Genomic DNA, 10,476 nt, shown 5'->3' on the forward strand with positions numbered 1-10,476 from the left:
ACCAGTTACCCAGCTATTGGAAAAACTATAATAATCCTTATTATCTAAGCAAAAACTATCCTTTTTTCAGGAATGTAAAATTGTTTTTCACTTAAAGGCGGAAAAATAAAAATAATGTTTTCCAGCAGTGGTGATTAATATGGTTGATTCTTACTGATGTTATCTTTCAAAATAAAATTTAAATAAAACTAGTAAAATTTTTTTTGTTCCTATTTTAAATGATTATTTATGAAACATCGATATATAAAAAGAAGGAAAGACATCAGTGTGACATTTTGATTATCAGATACCAGTTACTCAGCTATTGGAAAAACTATAATAATCCTTATTATCTAAGCAAAAACTATCCTTTTTTTCAGGAATGTAAAATTGTTTTTCACTTAAAGGCGGAAAAATAAAAATAATGTTTTCCAGCAGTGGTGATTAATATGGTTGATTCTTACTGATGTTATCTTTCAAAATAAAATTTAAATAAAACTAGTAAATTATTTTTTGTTCCTATTTTAAATGATTATTTATGAATCATCGATATATAAAAAGAAGGAAAGACATCAGTGTGACATTTTGATTATCAGATACCAGTTACTCAGCTATTGGAAATGCGAACGCAAATTAGATATTGGTGAATAAAATAAGAAAAAAATTTTAAATTGTTCAAAATTGGAAGCGTGGCAGATTTGGGCTGCTTGTGGACATCATAGTGGGCGGGCCAAAAAGTTTTTGGCAAACCGATAGAAATTTACAAGACTAAAAAAAATATGAAAAAATATCACATTTTCCGAACGTGTAGGTGTGGCATTTTCAATTTTTTTGGCAGATCGATAGACTTTTACAAGGCTTATATGAAAAATATATCAAAACATTTAAAAAAATAGGTAGAGAAAAATCCCCACTTGAATGGCCCGCCTAATCCGTATTTTACTATCAATAATCGATAAGCAGAAAACACCAGCTGTGTCGCTCAATAACTTATCACCCAGCCCTAAGGCCTCCCATCACTAAAAGAGACTGTGAACAAAGTGAAACAACGCAAAAAAAATTGCATCCGTTTTCTCAAGCACTTAATTCGAAACCCTCAAAAGTAAATCATGGGAAAGAAAAACAGTGAGTTTCCCGACCTGCAGGACAACACAGCTATACAAATATATACAAATTTCTAATTACCACCGCAGAGTACAAGAAAGGTGGGCAGGAGGGCGCCGCAGCACCAGAGCCGCAGGAACAGCAAGAACAACAACGGCAGCAACAACCGCAGCAGCAGCAACAACCGCAGCAGCAGCAACAACAGCAAAACCAACAAAGTGAGTACAACTTGCTATACATTCTCGGCGTATGTAAAAAATATATATATGTATGTATGCATGTATGTATGTTTATATGTATTTACCATTTGCAATCGAATGCTCCAGAAGTTTTCGAACTGCTTGGAACTGCCATGATGCAATTCAACTGACGTGGTTGTATAGAACCTATGTATATGTGTATGTATGTATGTATGTAGCTATTTTGTAACAGCAGCTGCTAATTAAATTAATACCCAAAACAAAAAGGACAACAATCACTGCAAATAATGTTTTTATGGTTACTTTCCATATACGAATTAATGCTATGTAATTGGATACAATTATTAAAGAAAATGAACAATTTTATATGGGACTAGTAAATGATGTTTTATCTAAAATTATTACAATTGTTATATTGTCATAACACATAGGAAAGCATATTACTGTTATATAATAATTGTAAAAAAAAGTAAAGCATACTATTACCATAACAAAATTGTTATATTCTATCATATTAGTAGACAACAGTTGATGAAAAATATAATCAATGATTTGGTCCAAATTTAACTTAAAAGTGAATTATACATAACAGTTATAGAATTTCCCCTTAACATAACTGAATTAAAATTCTCGTATATTTAAAAAAAATAATTTTCACTATCAAATGTAACAACTGTGCTTTGAGCAGAAGCAGCAAACAACTGAAAAGTTAGATCTGCTTTTAATCTCTTAAGTTTAGTTCTACGTAACATATAGCCCTAAGTTGTATTTTCATGCTTCTGCCAGGAAGTATCTTTAAATTAATTAAATTAATTTTGGTGCGGCTTAGCTAAATACAATTTGTGCGTTAAATGTAGTATTAAGTTAAGTTAAGTTCTCATTAAAAGAATTAAAATAAGTCATAACAAATATACAGTTGGGGGAATTTATACCAGATACGACATTTTTACTTAATTTATGAACTTATTAAAAATCTAATTGATGACGCCAAATTGAACATTTTACATCAATAAATGTGATCAAAATATCTTTACATTTAAGGTTACATACTTTAAAGAGATACATAATATTTTGTATCGCGTTCAAAATTTCAAATCAGCCAGGTGAATACTTTTCGAAGAGTTTGCTTGCAGTTTTTTTGGAAACATAACACCTATTGTAAAAAAACATTCTTTATCGATTTTTAAATCTAGGTTTGAGACAACAGCCATCCACAAGCTCAGGCGGAGACCAAAAGCAGAAATTCCAAGGATGGACAGGACAGAAAACACAAGGCCAGGCTCGGGATGGCTCAGGAGACCAACAGCAAGGACAAGGGCGGCCTGCACAAGGTCAACAACGTGGCCAACAGCAAGGACAAGGGCGGCCTGCACAAGGTCAACAACGTGGCCAACAGCAAGGACAAGGGCGGCCTGCACAAGGTCAACAACGTGGCCAACAGCAAGGACGACAAGGGCAAGAGGGTGGCTACCAACAGCGTCCGCCTGCACAACAACAAGGTGGCCACCAGCAGGGACCACAAGGATGGCCTGCACAGGGTCAAAAAGGTGGCTATCAGCAAGGAGGACAACGACAAGGTGGTGGCTATCAGCAAGGTCAGGGAGGATACCAAACCCAGAGCCAAGGCCAATACCAATCTCGTGGACCACCTCAGCAACAGCAGGCTGCCCCATTACCATTACCGCCTCAGCCAGCCGGGAGTATTAAGCGCGGAACAATCGGCCGACCCGGGCAAGTAGCCATCAACTATCTGGACCTTGACATGTCCAAAATGCCTTCTGTGGCATACCACTATGACGTGAAGATCATGCCAGACCGCCCCAAAAAGTTTTACAGGCAGGCATTTGAACAATTTCGCATGGACCAATTGGGCGGTGCAATTCTTGCCTTTGATGGCAAAGCCTCTTGCTACTCGGTGGATAAGCTGCCGTTGAATACCCAAAATCCGGAAGTGACTGTAAGTTGCAAGAAATTGTGTACTAACTTATGAACAACTGGGAGTAATAACATTTTTAATTTATAAACTATTATAACATTATATAAATTATATGATATTTTAGTTGTTTTTATTTCTTATTATTTTAGGTGACAGATCGTAATGGTCGTACCTTGCGCTACACTATCGAAATCAAGGAGACTGCTGACTCGAAAATTGACCTTAAATCGTTAACTACGTAAATATAAATTAGGTTTTTCATAAAGACACCTTTTAAACGCGCTCCTCTGCAGTTATATGAAAGACCGAATTTTCGACAAGCCCATGCGAGCAATACAGTGCATGGAGGTTGTGTTGGCTTCACCCTGCTACAAGAAATCCATTCGTGTTGGTCGTTCCTTCTTTAAGATGTCCGATCCTGGTGAAAGTTACGATCTGAAAGATGGATACGAGGCCCTGGTCGGTCTTTATCAGGCTTTTATGCTGGGCGATAGGCCATTTTTAAATGTAGATATATCGCACAAATCCTTTCCGATGCCTATTCCGATGATCCAATATTTGGAGGAATTTAGTTTACATGCAAAAATCAACAATACAACGAATTTGGATTATTCGCGACGCTTCCTTGAGCCGTTCCTCAAAGGCATCAATGTGGTTTACACGCCTCCTAAGTCGTTTCAAAGCGCTCCAAGGGTATACCGTGTAAATGGACTTTCTCGTGCCCCGGCCAACAGTGAGATCTTCGAACACGATGGGAAGAAGGTCACCATTGCGTCCTACTTCCACAGTCGCAACTACCCATTGAAGTATCCCCAACTTCATTGCTTGAACGTTGGATCTTCAGTAAAGAGTGTTATGCTGCCCATCGAGCTATGCAGCATCGAGGAAGGTCAGGCCCTAAACGTGAGTTCACAACATTCCTTTATATTTATATCTTGCTGTTCCCTCGACTGTATTGTCATTACATATACATACTTATTAACATATGTATTTCACAGCGCAAGGATGGAGCAAGGCAGGTATCCGAAATGATAAGGTTCGCAGCCACATCGACGAACGTGCGAAAGGGCAAGATCATGAAGTTGATGAAATTCTTCCAGCACAACCTGGATCCGACCATCAGTCGTTTTGGAATCCGCATTGCCAACGATTTTATTGTGGTCAGCACCCGCATCTTAAACCCACCTCAGGTTGAATATCATAATAAGAAGTTCAGTCTGGTGAATAAGGGGTCGTGGCGCATGGATAATATGCAGTTTCTGCAGCCGAAGAACGTGGCGCACAAGTGGACGGTCTTGTATTGTGATTCGAGGAGTGGTGGTCACAAAATACCCTATAACCAGATAAATGACTTCGGGCGAAAAATATTATCCCAAAGCAAGGCATTCAATATAAGCTTGGATTCTGAGGTGTCTATCAGACCGTTCACGGATGACGAGCGCAGCCTAGACACTGTTTTCGCGGATCTGAAGCGCAGCCATTACGATCTGGCAATTGTGATTATTCCTCAGTCTAGAATTTCTTACGATACAATTAAGCAGAAGGCCGAGCTACAGCATGGGATTTTGACGCAGTGCGTTAAGCAGTTCACCGTGGAAAGAAAGTGTAACGATCAGACGATTGGAAATATTCTACTTAAGATCAACTCCAAGCTGAACGGAATCAACCACAAGATCAAGGATGATCCTCGACTGCCGATGCTGGTGAACACCATGTACATGGGAGCCGATGTGACCCATCCCTCTCCCGATCAGCGCGAGATTCCCAGTGTGGTCGGCGTAGCAGCCTCACACGATCCCTACGGAGCTAGTTATAACATGCAATATCGTTTGCAGCGAGGGACTTTGGAGGAGATCGAGGACATGTACACAGTAACTTTGGAGCACTTGCGCGTGTATAAGGAGAACCGTAAAACCTACCCTGATCATATCCTCTATTACCGAGATGGCGTGAGCGACGGCCAGTTTCCAAAAATCAAAAACGAGGAACTGATGCATATTAGACAAGCCTGTGACAAGGTAAGTTTTAGAATTTCCTAGCTATTTAACATGAACAGTTACCAGATATAAGTTAATTATTATATTATTACATACAGGTGGGCTGTAAAGCTAAGATTTGCTGCGTGATTGTGGTGAAGCGTCATCACACTCGCTTCTTTCCCAGCGGCGTCGAAACGCCATCGAACAGGTTCAACAACGTGGACCCCGGTACCGTGGTCGATCGCACCATTGTGCATCCCAACGAGGTGCAGTTCTTCATGGTCAGCCATCAGGCCATCCAGGGCACAGCCAAGCCAACACGATACAATGTGATCGAGAACACAGGCAATCTTGATATCGACTTGTTGCAGCAGTTGACCTACAACCTGTGCCACATGTTCCCTCGTTGCAATCGCTCGGTCTCGTATCCGGCCCCGGCCTATCTAGCTCATTTGGTAGCTGCTCGCGGACGCGTTTATCTGACTGGGTATGATATTCTTTGTGAGCTTTTACCCGTACATTGAGCTTAATTCTTTCTGTAATGTCACAGCACACACAGGTTTCTGGATTTGAAGAAGGAGTACGCAAAGCGCACGATTGTCCCCGAATTCATGAAGAAAAACCCCATGTACTTTGTCTGAGCAACTTATTGGATCTTATTTTTCATCGTTTTATTATCACATTTCTTAAACAAATATAAATTATGTAAAGGAGTGTCTCTTTTGATTCCATGATGAGCTAAGATTTTAAAAGCCACCTTGAGATGGTCCGCCAATATTGTTCTACGTTACATTTTTATCAATTTGTTTGTGGCATTGTAGAACCTCAAAAGGGTTGGTAAGCTTATAATGGATTCAACAGAGCGATCTTTTTTTAGGCATATTAATCAACATTAAATAATATTAAAATTAAAAGCTCATCTAATTGGTTGAATCATTTACATTTCATGGGGCGACCACCTTACATTGCATCGAAATGAAATCTGTGAGACTCCTGCAAGCGCTCCTGTTTATCCTCGCGCTTTTCCTTGATGTATAGCACAAGGATGATAAAGACGATAACCAGGCAGGTGCCACCCAGTGCCACGACGCTCATCAGAATCAATTTGCTAGGCGTGACAAAAAGCTGTGCCTTCCAGTGCGACGGTTCGTTTAGGGGTTTTGGAACCACAATGATCTGAGAGTTAGGTATAAGTTGCGTCCAGTTGCGTAACTTGCTGCCCAGTCCTACGGTCAATTGATCCACGAAATTTGGCGTTCGACCCAAGCCAAAGCACGTATACGGTAGTTGCAGAGCAAAGTACGAGGCCTGCGGTAGTTGAACGCTACTGCCGCACTGCTGATCACCATCCTGAGTAGTGGTACTGTAGGTGATCCGTGGTCCTGGCAAGTTAGTGCCATAGGTGCGCTTTTTCCTACCCAAAGGAGTACGTCTCTCCGGGTTCTGCTTGTTATCCAAGCCGGTTAGCACAATCACCTTCACAAAGTTCGCGTCATAGTCAAGCGTGTTCCGGAAAGCGAGTGGCTTGTATTTGCCCTTTGCCTCCTTTCGAATAAGAATCACATCGAGCACACCGTCCTGGTAGAAGTCGTAGAATGCACCTGCCACCGTGTTGTTGCCCATTGGCGAAAGGGCGTTCCAGCGTACCTCGAAAGTGCGCTTTAGCGGCTTGTTACACGTTGTGCAAGGCACGTTCTCTAGCAAGAACGTCTGCATCACTGGCTTACCCACATTCAGTGGCTGCAAAGTAACCAGGAGATCAGGATACCCATCCAGGTTGAAATCCCCACTCCTTGCCGTAATGGTTCGCAAGTAAACATCATCTGACACGGGCGGCACAAAGGCCCAAGTGATGCCCTGTGGATCGCGGAAGTTTACATGGAGATTTCGAAAGTCGGTGCCATCATGCACCATGATTGAGGAGTTCCGGCAATTGGACAGGATGCAAAACGGAACCACAATGTTCTGCACGCCCTTTAGCTCGAAGTCCATGAACACAGTCTGACCGATGTGGTAGTCATTGCCTCCGATCGGCTGGAACTTAATTTGGTATTGGTAGCTGAAATTCTCCTGCTTGTCTCGCTCGTTGATGCCGTGCCATATTTCGTAGGAGCTTTCCGTCTGCAAGAACAGATCGGCCAAGAAGTCGCCGTTCAGATCCAGATAGGCATTTGCATTGGGGATGCTCAACGAGTTTTCCTTGATTTCTGTGGGTTCTGCTTGGTGTACTGGCTCAGGCGGAAGCCTACTGCTGTTGAATATCCAGAATGTGCGCCTTTTCGCAGAGTCAAGTCCGTATAAATCGATAATCATGTCGCGGTTAAAGTCCAGGGCCATTACCTCTCCTTTGGTGGTGAATAGTGACTTATTGGAGCACTTCAGTTCGGTGGTATTGCCCCAGTTGATGAGCACCTCGTAGGTGTCCTCGTCCTTGCCCTTCAGGTTTACCAGCACGTCCATTAGGGCGTCGCCATCAAAATCTCCGGGTATAACACTAACAATGGTCTTATCTCCATACTGGCACTCGGGTCCCAGTTTAAGTAGAGGCTCCGTGTAGTGCCCTATGGAAAACGGACAATTAAACCTTTGGAGATCCATTTTGCCGGCTCTAATAACATACCAAAGAGTATCTGCAACCTCCTCATCCCATCGCGAATCACAAAAACATCCGTGAGTTCGTCGGAATTGAAATCCCCGAAAGCTGCAACAATGCCCTCTTTAATATCTGCAAAAACTTTATCCGTGATATCACTGGCGTGAATAAGGTTGCCAAGGGCCAGCAGGACACCCAATACAAGGCTGCATCTCGTCATTCCGAATTTCCAAGTTATGTATTTCCCAAATTGCGTTCTTTTTGTCCACTTTCCTCTGCCTTGTTATTGAAGAAAATCAATAGTGAATCAGATGGGCTGAGCGATATTTTGTTGACTGCGTATCCACTGTCGCGTCGCACAGTAATCGATAAGTTTTAGATGTGTTTCCACTGCGTTTCAAGCAGTCTTTTTTGAGAAAAATTTTGTTTAAAAATATATATGACATCCCATTATTTGAAAAAATTTAATTGTTTCATTTCATTCATATGTTTTTAATAGATATGTGATAAAATAATCCTATTAGCAAAAATTGTTTCCAAAATTGTCTTATCGAATTAATTTCTTTAATTATATAATCTTTTTGGTTTTAAAATTTCTAAATTATTTTAATTCAAATATTTCCATTTAAGTTTCCAATGTGATTTCGGTATTATTTAATTACGCTTCGGTATATTTCGAAACATGGTATATTTCAACTGTCAAGTGAAGGTCACTCACCAGTGAACAAAACTAAATAAAAATATCCCTTTGGAAAATATGGCTAAATAGTGTAAACAATCAACACAGATTTACCAAAACAAGAAAAATTTCTTCGCGAATTAAACCTAACGGAACTGTGCGATACGTGTTTAGTTTAGTTTCTCCTGGCAAACAATAGTCGTTTTCCAACACCTGCAGTCCGCAGTTTCTTGTTGTTAATAGTCGGAAACCACAGCTCTAGACAAGTGCGAAAATTGAACCAGTGGCAGGCAGTGCAATGGTGAGTACTTCTCCAAATTTTCAACAAGAGTGCTGGCCCAGTTAGCATCAAATGAGAACCGTGGAGAACGTGGCTAAGTCGATCCATTTTCTCATCCCCAGCAGCTTCTTCTTGGAGTGTGCCAGCTTGGGCACACTAGTTGTAGTTGTTGTTGTTGCTTCTGCTGTTGTATTTATGCAATTCGCCTGGACAGCAAAATGCATAGTAAACAAGAAAATAACGCTAGAATCGTATAGTACCCTTTCCCGACTATAAGTTACCCATTAGTCAATGGCTCTCATCTCGACAGGAATCTTATATTCAAGCCTTTACCTGCGAACCACTGGGATATGTAAATATTCCAGTTTGCAGAGAGATATGTGAATATATTTCATTCAAAATAGTTCATATTCAATCGAGTAGTATTCAGATCTTATTAATAAACACACATAGGTTAGCAGCCCAAATTCCACAGCTATAGATCCACTATATCCCGAGATCTTTAAGACACACGCATCATAGCCATCTGCAGTAACGCCCCATTATGATTTTGCAGAACAAACTGAAATCCAGCACGCACCGCGATAAGGTGAAGAAGTTCATATCACTGACACACACGGGCGAACAGACGGCTATATTTTGTTTGCAACAGAACGACTGGAAATTCGAGTTGGCCAGCGACAATTACTTCCAGAATCCGGAGTACTATTACCGGGAGTTGGATCGCAAGCGCATCGAGCAGCTATTCATGCGCTATCGGGATCCCAGCGATCCCCTGAAGATCGGATCCCAGGGCGTAATCCACTTCCTGGAGGATTTGGACCTGAAGCCAGACTCAAAACTGGTGCTGATCATAGCGTGGAAATTCCACGCCGAGGTACAGTGCGAATTCTCGCGGGATGAGTTTATCAATGGCATGTGCGACCTGGGCATCGATAGTATCGACAAGCTAAAGACCAAGCTGCCCATCCTTGAGCAGGAGCTGAACGACGCCGGCAAGTTCAAGGACTTTTACCACTTTACCTTCAACTACGCCAAGGATCCGGGCCAAAAAGGCATTGACCTGGAAATGGCAATCGCCTACTGGTGCATCGTTCTTAGTGGGCGCTTCAAGTTCTTGGACATCTGGTGCCAGTTCCTCGAGGAGAAACACAAGCGGGCCATTTCGCGAGATACGTGGAACCTGCTGCTCGACTTTGCCACCAACATCGACGACCGGATGAGCAACTACGATTCGGAGGGCGCCTGGCCGGTTCTAATAGACGACTTTGTGGAGTGGTGCCAGGAGAACGATCATCTCAAGGAGGACTCCTCGCCGGGATCCGGCTACCAGCAGCAGTCCAGTGCTAGCTCAAGCTCCCAAAAGAACATATCCAGCGCCTACCAGACCTCGCACAGTACAAACATGAACTATGGCTAACGAATTGTTACACTGTATTGTATTCTCATTAATGATAGATTTGCTTTTATTCTGATTATTTTAAATAACGGAGAATCTAAGCAAGGCCGGTAAATTTACATTTTCTCTACAAAAGCGTCATAATAAATAAATAAAGTTAGTAAATGTAAGTCCCCGGCGTCCTATTCATTGAAATTGATTGTGGTAGACAACATCTAACATCCTCAACAAATTGAGGAATATAAGCTTATCACTTTCAAGCTTAAATTTAGAATCTAAATGAATTATTATTTCTTTGCTTATGACTAGACATAAATCACATCCCTC

At 41.5% G+C, this 10,476-nt stretch overlaps 3 protein-coding genes across 5 annotated transcripts; 2 read left to right on the forward strand and 1 right to left on the reverse strand.

Annotated features, from left to right (window-relative positions):
• Positions 1-994: 994 nt before the first annotated feature.
• On the forward strand, positions 995-5,911 carry LOC6605790 (protein argonaute-2). Of its 2 annotated transcripts, XM_032717503.1 has the most exons (9): positions 995-1,104; positions 1,173-1,301; positions 2,477-2,593; positions 2,639-3,240; positions 3,369-3,457; positions 3,513-4,122; positions 4,218-5,237; positions 5,315-5,685; positions 5,749-5,911. In XM_032717503.1, the coding sequence occupies exons 1-9, from the start codon at positions 1,089-1,091 to the stop codon at positions 5,837-5,839; spliced, it is 3,045 nt and encodes a 1,014-aa protein (XP_032573394.1). In that variant the 5' UTR covers positions 995-1,088; the 3' UTR covers positions 5,840-5,911. The 2 variants fall into 2 exon arrangements, with proteins under 2 accessions (XP_032573394.1, XP_002030605.2); XM_002030569.2 differs by having other exon boundaries at positions 2,477-3,240.
• LOC6605792 (T-cell immunomodulatory protein) lies at positions 5,845-8,111 on the reverse strand. The gene is made up of 2 exons (XM_002030571.2): positions 7,819-8,111; positions 5,845-7,759 (listed from the first exon to the last, which is right to left on the reverse strand). The coding sequence occupies exons 1-2, from the start codon at positions 8,009-8,011 to the stop codon at positions 6,159-6,161; spliced, it is 1,794 nt and encodes a 597-aa protein (XP_002030607.1). The 5' UTR covers positions 8,012-8,111; the 3' UTR covers positions 5,845-6,158.
• Positions 8,112-8,501: 390 nt separating this feature from the next.
• Positions 8,502-10,319, forward strand: LOC6605793 (DCN1-like protein). 2 transcript variants are annotated; one of them, XM_032717242.1, is made up of 2 exons: positions 8,502-8,771; positions 9,307-10,319. In XM_032717242.1, the coding sequence occupies exons 1-2, from the start codon at positions 8,769-8,771 to the stop codon at positions 10,168-10,170; spliced, it is 867 nt and encodes a 288-aa protein (XP_032573133.1). In that variant the 5' UTR covers positions 8,502-8,768; the 3' UTR covers positions 10,171-10,319. The 2 variants fall into 2 exon arrangements, with proteins under 2 accessions (XP_032573133.1, XP_032573132.1); XM_032717241.1 differs by lacking the exon at positions 8,502-8,771 and adding an exon at positions 8,931-8,975.
• The last annotated feature ends 157 nt before the right edge of the window (positions 10,320-10,476 follow it).

The sequence above is a fragment of the Drosophila sechellia genome, chromosome 3L (genome assembly GCF_004382195.2).
Source record: "Drosophila sechellia strain sech25 chromosome 3L, ASM438219v1, whole genome shotgun sequence".
NCBI lineage: Eukaryota > Metazoa > Arthropoda > Insecta > Diptera > Drosophilidae > Drosophila > Drosophila sechellia.

What these genes read in the sequence shown, in the direction of transcription:
- LOC6605792 (XM_002030571.2), bottom strand. Translation starts at nt 8,011, where the DNA reads ATGACGAGATGCAGCCTTGTATTGGGTGTCCTGCTGGCCCTTGGCAAC. An exon ending in GAGGTTGCAGATACTCTTTG is followed by an intron (nt 7,760 to 7,818) that starts GTATGTTATTAG and finishes CGTTTTCCATAG; the next exon opens with GGCACTACACGGAGCCTCTA.
- LOC6605790 (XM_002030569.2), top strand. An exon ending in CCCAAAATCCGGAAGTGACT is followed by an intron (nt 3,241 to 3,368) that starts GTAAGTTGCAAG and finishes TTATTATTTTAG; the next exon opens with GTGACAGATCGTAATGGTCG. An exon ending in GGACGCGTTTATCTGACTGG is followed by an intron (nt 5,686 to 5,748) that starts GTATGATATTCT and finishes GTAATGTCACAG; the next exon opens with CACACACAGGTTTCTGGATT.
- LOC6605793 (XM_032717241.1), top strand. Translation starts at nt 8,946, where the DNA reads ATGCAATTCGCCTGGACAGCAAAATGCATA. An exon ending in CCTGGACAGCAAAATGCATA is followed by an intron (nt 8,976 to 9,306) that starts GTAAACAAGAAA and finishes ATGATTTTGCAG; the next exon opens with AACAAACTGAAATCCAGCAC.